This window comes from Vicia villosa, linkage group LG6 (assembly GCF_029867415.1).
Source record: "Vicia villosa cultivar HV-30 ecotype Madison, WI linkage group LG6, Vvil1.0, whole genome shotgun sequence".
Classification (NCBI taxonomy): Eukaryota; Viridiplantae; Streptophyta; class Magnoliopsida; order Fabales; family Fabaceae; genus Vicia; species Vicia villosa.
In genome coordinates, this window is record NC_081185.1 from 50833830 (window position 1) to 50849984 (window position 16155).

At 36.2% G+C, this 16155-nt stretch overlaps 2 protein-coding genes across 3 annotated transcripts; one reads left to right on the forward strand and one right to left on the reverse strand.

The window, feature by feature from the left end:
- The first annotated feature begins 1484 nt into the window (after positions 1-1484).
- LOC131609149 (nuclear pore complex protein NUP62) lies at positions 1485-14076 on the forward strand. Its single transcript, XM_058880807.1, has 9 exons — positions 1485-3169; positions 5639-5735; positions 6274-6352; positions 6683-6805; positions 6907-6984; positions 12270-12373; positions 13090-13177; positions 13249-13347; positions 13567-14076. Exons 1-9 carry the CDS (start codon positions 1639-1641, stop codon positions 13657-13659), a joined length of 2292 nt encoding a protein of 763 aa, XP_058736790.1. The 5' UTR covers positions 1485-1638; the 3' UTR covers positions 13660-14076.
- Positions 14077-14411: 335 nt separating this feature from the next.
- Positions 14412-15571, reverse strand: LOC131609150 (uncharacterized). 2 transcript variants are annotated; one of them, XM_058880809.1, is made up of 4 exons: positions 15257-15571; positions 15020-15155; positions 14844-14937; positions 14412-14729 (listed from the first exon to the last, which is right to left on the reverse strand). In XM_058880809.1, the coding sequence occupies exons 1-4, from the start codon at positions 15520-15522 to the stop codon at positions 14503-14505; spliced, it is 723 nt and encodes a 240-aa protein (XP_058736792.1). In that variant the 5' UTR covers positions 15523-15571; the 3' UTR covers positions 14412-14502. The 2 variants fall into 2 exon arrangements, with proteins under 2 accessions (XP_058736792.1, XP_058736791.1); XM_058880808.1 differs by having other exon boundaries at positions 14412-14756; positions 15257-15569.
- Between the last annotated feature and the right edge of the window lie 584 nt (positions 15572-16155).

The window sequence follows — 16155 nt, forward strand, 5'->3', positions numbered from 1 at the left end:
ATCTTGTTGTCCAGGATTGTTGGAAACAAGTGAGTCAAAGGGAGGATTGTTCTCGTAGTGTACTTAGTGAAAATCCAAGAGGATTGTTCTTGGTGTTTGTGTGGCTCTTGTACAAGTCACAAACAATAGTAAAATCCCTTTCATGTTGAAAGGGGACTGTAGTACTCTCGGACTGTGAGGGGAACCAGTATACATCATTGTATTATTTACTTTTCTGCATTTACCGCTTTCACAAATCATAAACAGAAAAGAAAGTAACACATTTCTAAACTCTTGCACCAAACCAGAAGAATAAGAACAAACCTGTTTCTAAAACCAAATAAATCTTCAAAGTCCTAATTCACCCCCTCTTAGACGCACTCTTACTTACATCACCTAACACAATAATGTTAAGAAGCGAGAAAATATCAAAGAGTGAAAAATTTAATTCAAATTCCCCTTTCTTGTGTTTTCTTCACACCTTTAATAAGAACTGATCAACGTGTTGTTGACGTTCCTTATCTAGAACTTGTAGAAATGCTAAGTCATTAACTTTCATGGTTTAGTCGTCTGTTATGTTGGTTGTAGAGGAGGTCTTGTCGACTCCCTTTTCAAGATTCTGGACATGTTTTCAGGTGATCCAAATCTTGTGGATTTGTTCCTGAGATTCTTCCAAACCAAGTTTCATGTTGACACCGTGATAGGTGCTCTATCGAAGCTTTGTCATCAGTGTTATTTAAAACACTTTCATTAAAGTAAAACACTTCATTAGTGTCTTCTAACAACAAATGTCTTCTCCTTTTAACATTCTTTGAAGACTTTCTCCTTGCTAAAAATTCAAGTGTAACAAAGTGTATTTTATAATAATGTGCTACGGGTTGAATTTTAAACCATCCGTTTACACTAATTTAACTCAACTAAACCATACTAATACTAATAGTGTTACCCACTCACTCATTTAATTTAATTATGGGAAATGCTAACCAGTGCCTTTGAGGTACTTTTTAAGTGATTAAATTGGTAAGTTTTTTTTAAAAATGTGTGTATTTTCTTTATTTAGTATGCTTAAAGAGTGCCCTGAGGACACTTGTTAGAAAATCCTTTAATTAATTATATAATTTTTAATTTTTATTATTTATTATTTTTATCATTATTTAATTATTTAATATATGAGAAAAGGGGATGTGCACTGACAGTGTAAATTATTTTTACACTACCAACTAATGACAATTACCAAGTCAGCTTTTAAATTTTAAAATACTGAAATCATTTGACACTTTAAAATAATTTGATTGGATGTCTGTGTAACACTTCTTTTACACTGACAGTGCACTACCATTAAACTCTTAATATATTAATATTAACTTTTGATAATTTATAATTTTATAAGTGGGTGCGAGTTGTAAATAAGTGGAAGAGCCTTTGATTTTCTAAATAAAATTTAAAAAAAAAAAGAGAAAATTATTTTCGTAGGGGTAGAATTGGATTTGACAAAATTGAATCCCGTTAAACTTTTCGCTGTTTCAGAGGCAAAACCCTGAACCTAAAATCTCAAACCCCTTCGCAATCGAACCCGCTCCTCCTCATTTTCAAAACCAGAAACAAAAGAACCTCTCACCCATCAATCTCCACTCCAGAGCTCTCTTCAAAGTTTGCAAAATGTCGGGTTTCTCATTCGGATCTTCTTCTGCCTCCCAATCTTCATCCACATCCCCATTTTCATTCGGATCCTCTTCCCCTTTCTCCACCACCACAAACCCTACCTCCGCCGCTTCTTCTTCTCCTTCCCCTCTTTCTTTCGCATTCGCCCCCTCTTCCACTTCCTCCTCCACTGGCTCTGCCTTCAACTTTGGATCCTCTTCGTTCACCGCGCCTTCTTCTCTGTTTGGATCTTCATCGGCTTCCTCCGCGCCGGCTTCCTCAGCTCCTTCAATTTTCGGTTCTTCTGCAACTGGATCGTCACTGTTCTCCTCATCCTCATCTGCTACGACGCCGTTTGGTGGAGCTTCCACACCTCCAACGAATATGTTTGGAGGAGCATCATCGGCGTCAGCAACGGCTTCCACACCGCTGTTTGGAGGAGCTTCTACGGCTCCAACTAATCTGTTTGGAGCGCCATCATCGGCTTCTTCGACACCGTTTGGGGCACCGTCCTCAGCTTCTTCGACGCCGTTTGGAGCACCGTCCTCAGCTTCTTCGACGCCGTTTGGAGCACCGTCCTCAGCTTCTTCGACGCCGTTTGGAGCACCGTCATCGGCTTCTTCAACTACGCCAACATTGTTTGGAGCACCGTCATCGGCTTCTTCGACTTCCTCAACGCTGTTTGGAGCACCTTCCTCTGGTTCTTCGACTTCTTCAACTCTGTTTGGGGCACCGTCATCTGCTTCTTCGACTCCGTTTGGATTTGCGTCGTCATCGGCTTCAACGACACCGTTTGGAGGAAGTTCATCTGTTTCGACGACATCAAATATGTTTGGTGGAACACCTTCTGCGACTGCAACAACGACACCGTTTGGGGGATCTTCTTCTGCAGCAACACAATCTTTTGGAGCGTTTGGTGGTTCGTCAGTTACTTCTTCATCTACAACCACAACACCTCCTTTGTTTTCTAACGCATTCTCTACAAATGCTTCTTCAACTTCAACCACGACTACGTCTTTTTCAGCGTTTGGAAAGCCCTCTGCTCCAGCAAGTACAACAACTTCGGCTAGCTCATCGGGATTCACCTTAGGAAACACAACTTCCTCTGCTTCTCAACCCTCCTTTGGGTTCGGTAATGCACCTTCCTCTACAGCATCTTCGTCCGCCTCCACGGTTTCACAGGCGGCTTCCAAGCCGGCAGGCTCTTTCTCGTTTACAACTTCTTCAGCACCACTGTTTTCGACAGTGACAACCACATCCTCGACAACCACGACTGGGACTGGGGCTGCAGCTGGGTCGGCTTCTGTGCCTGCCTTTGGTGCCACTGCTGCATCTTCTGCTCCAGCTAGTGGTGGCTTTTCATTGACAGCTACTCCGGTGGCATCTACGGGTGCTGGTTCGTCATCAGCCAGTGGAGGATCATCTTTTGCCGGTTTTGGTGTTGGAAGCACTGCATCCACTGCATCAACTGTTTCTTTTGGGACGGGGTTTTCATTTGCTAACAAGGGTTCAACTCCTGCCGTTTCGGCAGCTACTGCTCCTGCATTTGGTAAGCCATGTTTTTGGAACTGAAATCATGTTTAATGCTCTGTCTTTGAGGTGTGTGAATTGTCTTTATTACTGTTGGAATGGAGTTTTTTTATTTTTTATTTTCTTATATGACAGTTTTTTTTTTACTTAAATTTATTTGATGCTTGCACAGATGAAGTTGTGTTATAGAATGTGGTAGATAGAAAATGTTTGAGTGAGTAACTGAGATGTAGTATAGGGTGGAGGGAAGAGGAGTATTTAGGTAACTACTTTTAAAAACATGTTATAACTTAGGGGAATCGAGTTCGGGTTCAAAGAGCCAATTGGCCTGTCCTTTGTTGGTTACATTTTATTAGTTGAATTCGTTAGAGTTTGTTAGTTATATAGTTAGTTACTCCTCTAATTGCAGTAGGAGAACAATTAGAGAATGTAAGTGATGCGAGTTAGTTGATTCGTTAGGTTTAGGTGTTAGAGATCAGGCTCTCAAATCTTTGTGGATGACCATGATACTATCGTGTATAATTCTTTCTCTTGACCCTCAATGTTCATTCATTCATGGGTGATATTCAATAAAATGTCCTTAATCTATTTCTGTTAGTCTCTATATTCTGAGTTTGTATATACAGTAATTCAATGTAAAGACAGTGGGATGGTTAATTTTACTAGTAGAAAATGTTGAAAGACAAACTTGGAAGGGTTTGTGAGTTGTTTTGATTCATTGATTATTATGATATTATTTGTTTTTACTTCTGGTCGGATATCTGTTATTTCTTGCATTGGTATATTGAAGATTTTAGTTTGAGAGATTGTTGGTCAATTTAAATCTGATGGTAATTATTCTAGTAGTATGAAAGTAGTTAGATTTACAACCTCTCATAGGCCTGCTTTATATTTATCAAATATAATGAGATGAGTTTATTAAGAAAGTTCATTTACTTGCAATCTCTTTTTCCCCCTTGTAGTTAGATAGAGGTTCACTGTTGTCTATGTGTAACCTTGTGTCAAATTTTAACTTGTATTCCTCATATATATACTATACCTTTTTCTCTTGAACAACTATATCTAAGTTTTCTATTGTATTACTTTAGGGCGACGTTTCTTTAAATTGCTAGGTGGCTAGAGATTATTACAGGATCAAAAGTTATGTTCCATTTTCCTCCATTATAATAGGGCAGGGCTGTTTTAGAAGGAAATAGTATCATGGTATATTATACTTAAGTTGCGAGCCATGCCTTGGATGTTAAGTAATTGCAAACAATCAATGAAAGAGAAAGATACTGACCCAGATTCTACTTTTATTCGAGCAAATTCAAACTAGAACGAATTAAAATATTGTAGGTAGGAATATTTGTTGAGTTAAAAGATGAGAGCTGCCTGGTTTCAAAGCTTGGATTGATTAACATTTGATCATGGATATTACTTCTTTATACACACATGGTGAAAACCATAGTAGTAACTAGGAAGTATATTGCAAAATGAATCTTGCTGCTGACGTTTAATATCACAGGGTAAATCATAATTGAAAAGGAAGTGTAGTTAAATCATGTTTTTTAGGGGTTGGGTGTGTTTATTTATTTATGACTTGAGCTTTGATTTATTTTAAGTTCATATATTATATATTATCTCATGTTTTTTTTTATGCGTATGTTATTTATTTTAATGCTTAAATATGACTTGGAGAATTTGTCTTCTAATACACACATTTTGATTGAATAACCACAGTGAGAACAACTGTTTGTGGTAGTTAAAGCTGTAAAACAGGAATCTGATACGGAATTATTTACCTTTGACACACTATTTAGCATGAAATTAAAGCTGTAAAACAGGAATCTGATACGGAATTATTTACCTTTGACACACCATTTAGCATGAAATTAAAATTCCTTGGGACTTATATAGGAATGCAGCCCTTAAATCTATTTGTACCTTAACTCAGCTACACCATGTATTAGTTATGTTTTAAGGGATAGAGCTGGCATTGGTCAAATTCTGAATAGCCTAACCATACTTTTACTTGTCCTAAAACTATTAAACTGTAAGGAGTGATATTTTGACGCATAAATATGACACTGTATAGGGACACTGTCTTAAATACATTCAATATAAACATTGATTTGATTGGAAGAGAAACAAGAAAGTAATTAAAAAATCTAAATCACATAACAAGACGGTGTTTGTGTCAACTTATTGTGTCAAGATTTTCTCTCAAATTATTTTAAACTTTTCAGTTGAAACTGAATAACTTTTTAATGTTGGTAGCATTCCAGATGCATTTGATTTAAATTTGTTAAGTTAACAAATTTAAAATTAGGACAAGAAATGTCCAGACTTTTCTGATGTCTGTCCATGTATTTTGCATGAATTTGGGATTCATATTTGTATTCCAATACTTTTTTTTATTTCGCTGAAGAAGGTTGCATTCTCATTCTTTTAAATTAGTTTCTTTTCTCTATTAAATTCTTCTCATTGTTGATCATTTATTCTGCAGGAGTGAGCACTTCAACTTCTACTGCTCCAGCAATTTCAAGTTCGAGCACCAGTGCAACCCAGTTGTCATCCGCTGTTGTTGTGGCTTCCAGTAGTGGGTATGCAAACATTTTTATACGGATGTAGATTAAGTATATCCTTTTTACCTTTCAGGAAAACGCAAGCAAAATATTTCTTTATTCTGTATGTTTTTATTCATTTTCTTTTCACTCTGGATTTTCTGATTTAAGCTTTTCCATTTGCAATTCGTTACATTGGTAGAAAATTGATGCTAATTTTATTCTAAAACACATGCATTATACTCTTGTATAAAAACAAATAAAGAATGCTTATTTGAATATCAAATGCTTCCCTACTTTTTTTCCTATAAATTCCACTAGAAGGGTTTTGCATTGTATGCTCCGATATCCCAAAGTCGCACCTTATAATTGATTGTTTTCTTGCTATGCTTTTTCTAAAGTAGAACTAATCACACTTGTTATGTTGTTTATTGCGTCTAGTTTAGTGCTTTTATTTTTCCTCACTCTATATTTACTACAATGCTTTTAATTTTATTATATATGCATGAGGACTGAGAAGTTACTAATAAATTATAGGACGATGCTTTTAATACGTTCTTTTCTATTTGTCCTGTAGAACTACTTCAACTGTCAGCACATCAGTAGCTGCTACACCCAAATTGCCATCTGAAATCACAGGGAAGACTGTGGAGGAGGTATTGAACGTGTTATTATATTTGAGTAAGACTATTAGTAATGAGTGTATTTAATCATCCAAGATCTGTTCTGTTTGTAAATCATAGCTATTAATAATGAGTATATTTAACTTAGAGCCTTAAAAAGAGACTGTATTTGATCGAGTAAGACTGGAACCTCCCTTTCGTCAAATTATACTAAAGAAAGCACAAACCACTAACAAATACTGTTTTCTATTTGCAAATGTTTTCTTTTATAACAAAATGAACACTGACATTCTTTTACGGATTCGTTGTTAATTTATCCTCTGTTTCTCTATTTCTCCTCCCCATTCTTGTAACTTAATGTAGATTATCAAGGAGTGGAATTCTGAGTTGCAAGAGAGAACTGGAAAATTTCGAAAACAAGCTAATGCAATAGCTGAATGGGACCGCAGGATTTTACAGAATCGTGATGTTCTATTGAGGCTTGAGGTCTGTCTGCCTTCAAATTATCCTTTTCAATGATTTCTATATGAAAACAATTTAATTTAGCAGTAACTACTCTATAGCTTATTTATGTTCTTATAATCTAGATTGAAGTGGCAAAAGTAGTTGAAACACAATCAAATTTGGAGCGGCAATTGGAGTTGATAGAGACTCATCAACATGAGGTAATTTGAGAACTTTTCTCTTCCTAAATTCTTTGGTGAGCTCATTTTTCATGCATTCTCGGGATTAATTTCATTTCATTGTTCTGGCCGACTGTTCATAAAATTTAGGGCATGTATTCTATTCTGTAGGGCACTGTTTGACTACTCTGTTTCTATTCTAATATTGAATTGCCAATGCTCTTGAATATGTATGCATATAAATAAAATAACACAATAATGATAAAAAACAAAAAAAAAATGACGATCCCAATTAACATAATTTTAAATGCTCTTCTATGAAGCACGGACACGATACGAGTATCGGATACGATACGTATCCGATATGGCGATACGTTACTAGTTGAAAAATACCAGGTACGATACGTTTAAGATACGCATATAAAAATTAAAATAAAATATTTAGTTAAAAAATGGGAAGTAGAAAAAAGTAGCAAAAGAGGAAGAAGAAGTAGAAAAACAGTAGCAAAAGAGGAAGAAGAAGTAGAAAAACAGTAGCAAAAGAGGAAGAAGAAGTAGAAAAACAGTAGCAAAAGAGGAAGAAGTAGAAAAACAGTAGCAGAAGAGGAAGAACGAAGAAGTCTAAGTTGCAATTGTAGAGAGAGATATGGTGAATATTGAAAAATGTTAAAGTCTTATAAATAGCCAGTAATGATGAATATAATTAAATATAAAATTATTGGAATTGAAAACGTACGACTATTGCCTATTATATTAAGAAGTAGTAACTAATGATGAAAATAATTAAATAAGGTATTGGAAATTGATATAAAAGATTATTCGAATCTTTGAAACATGAAAAGATCAAAAAGGGAAGGAGAGAGAACAGAATATTGAGTAGATTTGCTGCACATGGCTTGTCACAGCTGGCTTACAGCTGGCAGCCTGTGAGTGGGGGAATTGTCCTAGGATTCTGAATAAATGATTGCAGCAGCTAGTTTGTTAGATAGGCAGAAATTAGTAGTGGATATACCACATGGGAGAGACTAGGCCTCTCTAAGAGCCTCCATTCTGTTTCTATCTTTTCTGCATTTTTTCTACAGCTTTCTACTTTTATTTGTAACCCTAGATCCCATTTGAACTCTAGAGAACTTCAAATAAAAGTCAGTATTTTCTTATATCATTCTGTTTCTGTTATTTTTCCTATTTAGATATTAAATTGATCCTATCAATTTGGTATCTAGAGCCTTGGTTACGTTTACCTACTGAATAGTCATTACCTACTGAATGTTCATTACACGAAGCATTATGGAAAACAGAGTCAACACAATCGAACAGAGGATGGATAGCTTCGAAGGAACTATGGCACAAATTCGTGAGTTGGTGTTGGAGCAACAAGCTCGACCGCAGGTAACGGTGGAGCAGATTAGACAACTGATTCAAGAGCGATCTGCTCGGAATCGTAGACGAAATGAGAGAGGTTACGAGGAGGAAGAGGACGATAAAGGTAGTGACCGGAGTACGTTGTCAAGGGAGTCGCTACCACGTCTCAACCGTCATGGAGGTGGAACCGGTCCCCGATTCTTCGGAAGTAGGCGGAGGTTGGAGATTCCATTCTTCAAAGGAGAAGATCCATATGGTGATGAGAAGAACGAGGTGGTGATGAGAAGAGGAGCCCCATGGAAGGATAGAGGAGGAAGTGTAAAATTCAAGGACCCCGGTGATTTTAATGGAGCCAGGAAGGACATGGAAAAAGGTGGTCCAGTTACCCATGATAAGTTTAAGGGTAAAAGGTTAAACCCAGTTGAATTAGAGGAACACAGTAAGAAAGACTTGTGTTTCAAATCTGGTGACAAATGGAATAGGGAGCTTGTTTGTAAGTTCAAGCACAAGAAGTTAATGTTATGTGAAGGGAGCAGTGAGGAAGAGGCGGAAAAAGAAGTGATGACTGACTGTAAGGTTGAGAAAGATGAAGGAGAAGAATTGAAAACCTTGAAATTGTCCTTGCAAAGTAAAGAAGGGTCCACTTTCAACAAGTCCTTCAAGGTGTGGTGTGTGATAGGGGAAAGAAGGGGGCTGACTTTAATTGACTCAGGAGCCACAAGTAATTTCATAGCTTCTGGGTTAGTGACTGAGTTGAAGTTGAAATTGGTGGATACTCATGTGTATGTGATAGAAGTAGGAAATGGAGGCAGGGTCAGAAATCAAGGTGTGTGTGAAGGGTTGAAATTTCAGATTCAAGGAGTGGAATTTCAACAACTTTTCTTCTTGATGGAGTTGGAAGGATCAGAGATGGTACAAGGCACGGACTGGTTAGCCAACTTGGGTAATATTGAAGCAAATTTTGGGAAACTCTGTTTGAAATGGGAAGTGGCAGGGGAGAGGTATAACATACAGGGTGACCTTTCCTTATGCAACCGAAAAGCTTCATGGAAGGCCATGTTGAAGGCTCTAGCAAATGAAGGAGTAGGTTTCTATGTGCAGTCATTGAAAGGGAGTAGGATTAAGGGTCCAGAGGTGGAAACCTCATCTGAATGGGATACACTTTTGACAAAAATTGAGGATGTTTTTAACATGCCTGCTGGTTTACCACTTAAGAGAGAGCATAACCATGCTACTGTGCGGAAAACTGGTGCCACTGTTCCAAACATGAGACCGTACAGGTACCTTTTTTACCAAAAAAATGAAATAGAAAAGATAATCAAAGAAATGCTACAAGCAGGGATAGATACCATCATGGTGGTGGTGGACAGGCTTACTAAATATGCTTACTTCTTACCGGTGATTCATCCCTATACAACCAAATACATAGCTGAATTAATTGTCAAGGAGGTAGTGAGACTGCATGGATTCCCTAGTTCCATAGTGTTTGAGAGAGACAAAGTGTTTTTGAGTAGTTTCTGGTCAGAGTTATTTAAGCAAGCTGGAACAAAACAGAAAAATAGTAGTGCATATCACCCTTGGTCTGATGGACAAGTTGAAATGGTCAATCGATGTGTGGAGACATTTTTTAGGTGTTTGACAGGGTTGAAACAGAAGCAATGGCCTAGATGGTTAGCATGGGCAGAGTATTGGTATAATACTAAGTACCATACTTCTCTGAAAAGTACTCCTTTTGAAGCACTTTATGGTAGACCCCCCCCTGTGTTAATCAGAGGTGATACTCCTCCTTCAGTAGTAGATGAGGTGAATAAGCTCACAGCTGAAAGAAACATAATGGAGCTGAAGGATCAATTGTGCAAAGCTCAAGATGTGATGAAAACTCAGGCAAATAAACATAGGAGGGAAGTAGAATATGAAGTTGGAGATATGGTTTTTCTAAAAATCCAGCCTTACAAAATGAAGAAATTGGCCCAGAGATTGAACCAAAAGTTGAGCCCAAGATATTATGGACCTTATGAGATAATCAAGAGGATTGGTGCTGTAGCCTATAAGCTCAAACTGCCTGAAGACACCAAGGTACATCCTGTCTTCCATGTATCATTGCTGAAGAAGGCTGTAATTCCTTCTGTTATGCCCCAACCATTACCCTCCTGCATGAATGAAGACTGGCAGCTTGAGCCCTTGCCTGAGAAAGTTATGGAAGAAAGGAGGAATAAGCAGGGTGAACTGGAGGTGTTGATCAAATGGAAAACATTGCCAGATTTTGAAAACTCTTGGGAACTAGTGAGTAAGATAAAAGAAGAGTTTCCAGACTTTATCCTTGAGGTCAAGGATAGTTTTGAAGGGGAGGGAATTGGTAGATTTGGTAAATTCTATGTTAGGAAAAGACAAAAAGGGAAGGAGAGAGAACAGAATATTGAGTAGATTTGCTGCACATGGCTTGTCACAGCTGGCTTACAGCTGGCAGCCTGTGAGTGGGGGAATTGTCCTAGGATTCTGAATAAATGATTGCAGCAGCTAGTTTGTTAGATAGGCAGAAATTAGTAGTGGATATACCACATGGGAGAGACTAGGCCTCTCTAAGAGCCTCCATTCTGTTTCTATCTTTTCTGCATTTTTTCTACAGCTTTCTACTTTTATTTGTAACCCTAGATCCCATTTGAACTCTAGAGAACTTCAAATAAAAGTCAGTATTTTCTTATATCATTCTGTTTCTGTTATTTTTCCTATTTAGATATTAAATTGATCCTATCAGATCAAAAAAGAATTAAATAAGGGAATAAATAATCACCATTAAAAAAAAATGAATAGTCATTAAGAAAATAAAATCTGCAAAAAATTGGAAGGTCGCGTATCTGAGACGTATCTGAAGCGTATCCCAGCCGTATCGGAACTTTTTTTTATTTTTAAAAAAAACCCGGATACTCCTTCGATACGTATCGGCAGCGTATCGGATACGATTCGACAGGGATTTTGAAGTGTCCGTGCTTCATAGAATTGCTCTTCCTAAACACTTTCCACCTCTAGAAGTGTTTGGAGCATTAGCACTATTGGAGTTGCTTTTATTTCTAGACCATTTGGAGCAAAGGAAACTGGTGAAACAGAGATGATAAGAACACCAGCCAACAATATTCACAAAGAAAACTGGTGAAACTTGTGAACCTAATCAAAAACAGTTCACATCTCAAAATAGAAAACATGATCGCATAGTGGGTCTTTCACAAATTAGGTAATGTAATCTAGAAGCAACACATAGCTGGGTGAAACCGGGCTTTTTCATTTTCTGACTGGCAAAAAATCACTTCCTGGATCAATTCCCCCAACAAATGTAGATTGTGTTGGGAATGGGCTCTGTTAAGAAATGTGGTTAAGCCTAACTCAACCCTACAAAACCGGCTTGTAGAGTGAGGATTGCCCCCACTTATAAGGACATGTTCAGGTCATATATTGTCCGATGTGGAACTCTTAACACACCCCCTCACGCCCAGGACTAGACAACTGGAGCGTGGAAATAAATGGCGGGTGGCCCGATAGCGGAAACCATAGAAGGTGGCCCACCGGATCTTAAACGAGGCTCTGATACCATGTTAAGAAATGTGGTTGGGCCTAACTCAACCCTACAAAACCGGCTTGTAGAGTGAGGATTGCCCCCACTTATAAGGACATGTTCAGGTCATATATTGTCCGATGTGGAACTCTTAACAGGCTCCAAGGCCCAAGAAAATCTTCAGTGTTTTATGATCATAACATTCTGAATCACAATTGAGTTTGTTTGACTACTGTACCTTTATTCTAACATTTAATTTATAAATGAAGCTAGATGATATTAGTCATTTCCTCTAACTTATCTTTTGGGATGTCAAATATTTCTTTATAGTATCAGAAAGAAAATTTACAATAAAATAATTTTGGATTGTGTTTGATATTGTGAAAAAGTCTCTTAATTTCTCGCAACCCTGTATCAGGTTGATAAGGCCTTACAAAGCGTGGAAGAAGAGGCTGAACGTATTTACAAGGATGAGCGTGGTTTACTTCTTGACGATGAAGCTGCTTCCACACGAGATGCAATGTAAGTTTCAAATACTCATTTTTGAGGATGTAACCACATCATTGTTAGGGAGTTTCAAATCTTTATTTCAATCTGGTCTCTATTTAGTGTGGAATGATTTTGATTTATGCGATTGTTGAATTATTTTATTCCTAGTTATCAAATATTTCACACTTACAATGATGTGGTTATCAATCATAAACATGTGTACAATATTTCAAAACCATTCAAACCACTTAGGCTGTTATAAATTATTTAAAAAAATTCACTTGTAATACGCGTTTAAAAAATCATGAGAATATAATCTGCTTGATTGTGTGCTTTGTAAATGTGGTGTTATTTGGTGGTACTGAGTGCTACACCGCTTAGTCAGCAACTATAAGAAAGTTGAAGTTGGTAGATTTTCACTTTTGGTGGTTTCTGTAAGTATGGACATTTGTAGATCCAATATGGAAAGTATATTTGGTGGAGTGTAGTTTAATTGTTAGAAGAAATGAGGTGGGTGGTCAAGAAAATTTATATAGAAGGATTTTAGTTTTAAATGATTTGTCTATATACATGATTTACATAGGTCACGTTTTGTTGTTTCGATAATATGAAACTCAATGAAATTCAATATGCAAGTGAAAGCCATATATCATATATCTCTTAAAAGTGATGTGCCCATGTTTCTCCTTTTACACTCTTTATTTCTGATGCATTCCTTTATCTATGTTTCTTTTTTTCTTTTCTTGCAGGTATGAGCAGTCGGAACTGATTGAAAGGGAATTAGAGCAAATGACAGAGCAGATCAAGTCAATTATTCACTCCCTTAATTCAAACCAGGTGAAGGTTGTCAATTGATCTTTTATTACATAAACTAAAAGAAATTATGCTTACGATAATGTCTCATTCAGGGTGGAGAGGTTGAAGCCCCAGATGGAATGACTCCACTAGATGCTGTAGTTCGAATTTTGAATAATCAACTGACTTCTCTGATGTGGATTGATGAAAAGGTTTGTGTTTGTCAATGTTACACACCTCGGTACAAATTAAAAATAAAAAATTAAATAAAAAACAATAAATTGAAAATATTTATAACAAGCATATATTTCCAATTTACAATTAGAGAAAATATCTGGAGCCTGGTAGTATTTTAAATGTTCAAACATTTTCAATCTTATTTATGGTTGTCTTTAAGTAAGCCGCCTCTGACATTGATCAATCTATTTCAGACTGAAGAATTTTCTACCCGCATTCAGAAGCTAGCTAACCAAGGCTCTGCTTCAGATCGTGAAGTGGTGGGAAATGGGAGCTGGATGTCTTGATATTTCAAATTTGTATAGTATATCAACACATTCGAAAACAAGCTAGAGAGTAGACATTTGTATGAAGCGGCTAGCATAAATTGTGGAGATTCCGGACGAAGAACTATTTTAGAATTATTACTAATAATTTTCCTATTGACTCCCCAGTATCTCTTCTATAATCCCCAGTATCTCATATAATTTCATTTTGAAGCATTATGAAAGTTTGACGATTGTTGGTTGTAAGGAATGTTGTTTCTTGTTAGATCCCTTACTGAAAAAGTTGAGATCTGTACTTATTTCTGCTGTGATTTTACAGATCTTCAAAGGTACTGCTTGTGAATTTGCAAATAGTTTAAGTCAATTCCTTTCAAACACATGATTTTTGTAATTGATAACAAGGTAGCATTTAATTTTTAAATATTTTTAGCAGGTCAAGCCATGCTTTTTTATCTCTGTACTTGCTGAACAGAATGGTGTTTGTGAGAGTTCACTGAAAATCTTCATCATTCAATTCTCTAGAGGATTTTGACTGCATATAGCATAGATAAATGAATAGTTGATATTTTGCCACATGAGAATTGTCTCTTGTTTATGTTATTTGCGCATGAAGACTTATCTGCCTTACATAAAATGCTTGAATAAATTGATTCCACATCACATGGCTTAAGAGTGTAAAGCGTGTGTTTTGTTCTATGGTCAATTCTGGTCCTAAATTTTAAAATTTAAAGATATTGATGTCTGTCAGATCAAGATGAGGTGGTCCAACAAAATACACAATAATTTTTATTTTATAATTTAAAATGTTGATTTCAAATTTGAACTGTTCAGTCTTGATCAAATGGTTCATAAATTACACACACATTAGGCTTGACGATTTTGGAATCTAGCCATGATTACAATCAAGAGGATAACAATGGAGAGAAGGGTAGATGACCTAACTTTTTCATCCAACTGTGTTGCATTACCAATCCTAGGCGACTGAAATAAATCATTCATAAGTGACTGAAAACTTTCCATCAGCTCCAAAATCTTTCCTTTCATGATATCAAATATCCAGCTTATGATTTCCATGCCAATCTCTCTCTGTCCTGAAATCCGAGGCCTTTCACAGTTAACTGAATGAAAGAATTGATACAATGTTAGATGAGTCATAGAATATATTGCATTATCAAAATAAACAATGGTATGTTGAATATACAGACCTGAACGAGGCAACTCCAGAAGCCTTTGATGCAACACATTTCTTATGACAGCATCCCAAATGGCTTCATCAGATGATAATGAAACCACCAATCTCTACAAGTTATAGTCCCAGAGACATTTCATCAATACACAACAAAATCAACATCATAAAGTCTAATAAAGTGAAGAGATAGACCTTAACAGCAGGATCAGCTTGTAGCATCTGAAGAGCATCATAAAGTCTTTTATATCCTCGAGACAGCATCATCCTTGAATCATAAGAGTCTGAGATTTGCTGAATAGTGATTGTTGATGATATTGCTTTCATAAATCTGACACAGAAAATTTGAAAACCAACCATTTAATCCAATCCAAAAACTTAACAAGTTATAGTAGAGAATAAGCAATTCAATTGGCAAAACATGGAACTTACTCTTGAAGAGCTGAGATTGCATCGTCAACTTCACTTTGAGATGGAACAGTTTCAAATAAATGATTATAGAGACTACAACTTGATGTTATCTCTCGTTTTCTGCAGAGTTTATCATTACAACAACATGAAGATAAGGTTTTATTGGTGTTGTTGTCTGTTGGATGTGAAGGGTTGAGATTGGAAGAAGATGAAGATGAGAAATTATTATTGAGGGAGTTCCTCAATTGAGTTACGAGATGATCAACATGCATAGTTCCACCTCCCATTGATGAATGATGTTTGCTTTTTGCATTTTATGGTGATAACTTGATAAGTGATTGGCACGGTTTTCTATAATGTTATTGGTTAGTGGATGATGGGGTGTGTCAGAAATGATTGGTTGGGCTGGTAGATAAGTATAGGCCCAATGGAATTGTTAGGTCTACATAAGAACACACTTTGACAATTTCTTTATCCAACCCCCTACTTTGTTAGAAACCCGCGGCGAAATTCCTTAAATGTCCTTATATTTCGGAAGTGCATCTCCGAATATTTTTTTTTTTGGAAAAAAAGGATTATTTCAGGTGCATATCCGAAGACACTTTTTTTTAGAAAAAAATGTGACTTCGGAAATGCACTTCCGAAAACACATTTTTTTGAAAAAGGGGTGTCTTCGGAGATGCATATCCGAAATATTTCAATTTTTTAGTCTTGGAATTTTTCAGATATGCATATCCGAAAAAACTTAATAATTATTAAAAACTAAAATCAAGGTGAACCAATACAATTAATAGTATAATTAATTGTATTAATTAAAATATATTATTAAATATATATCATTATAATCAAGATATAATAATAATATTAGCCTAATAAATATTTAAATCAACACCTTATTTTTATATATAAAATTAATAATA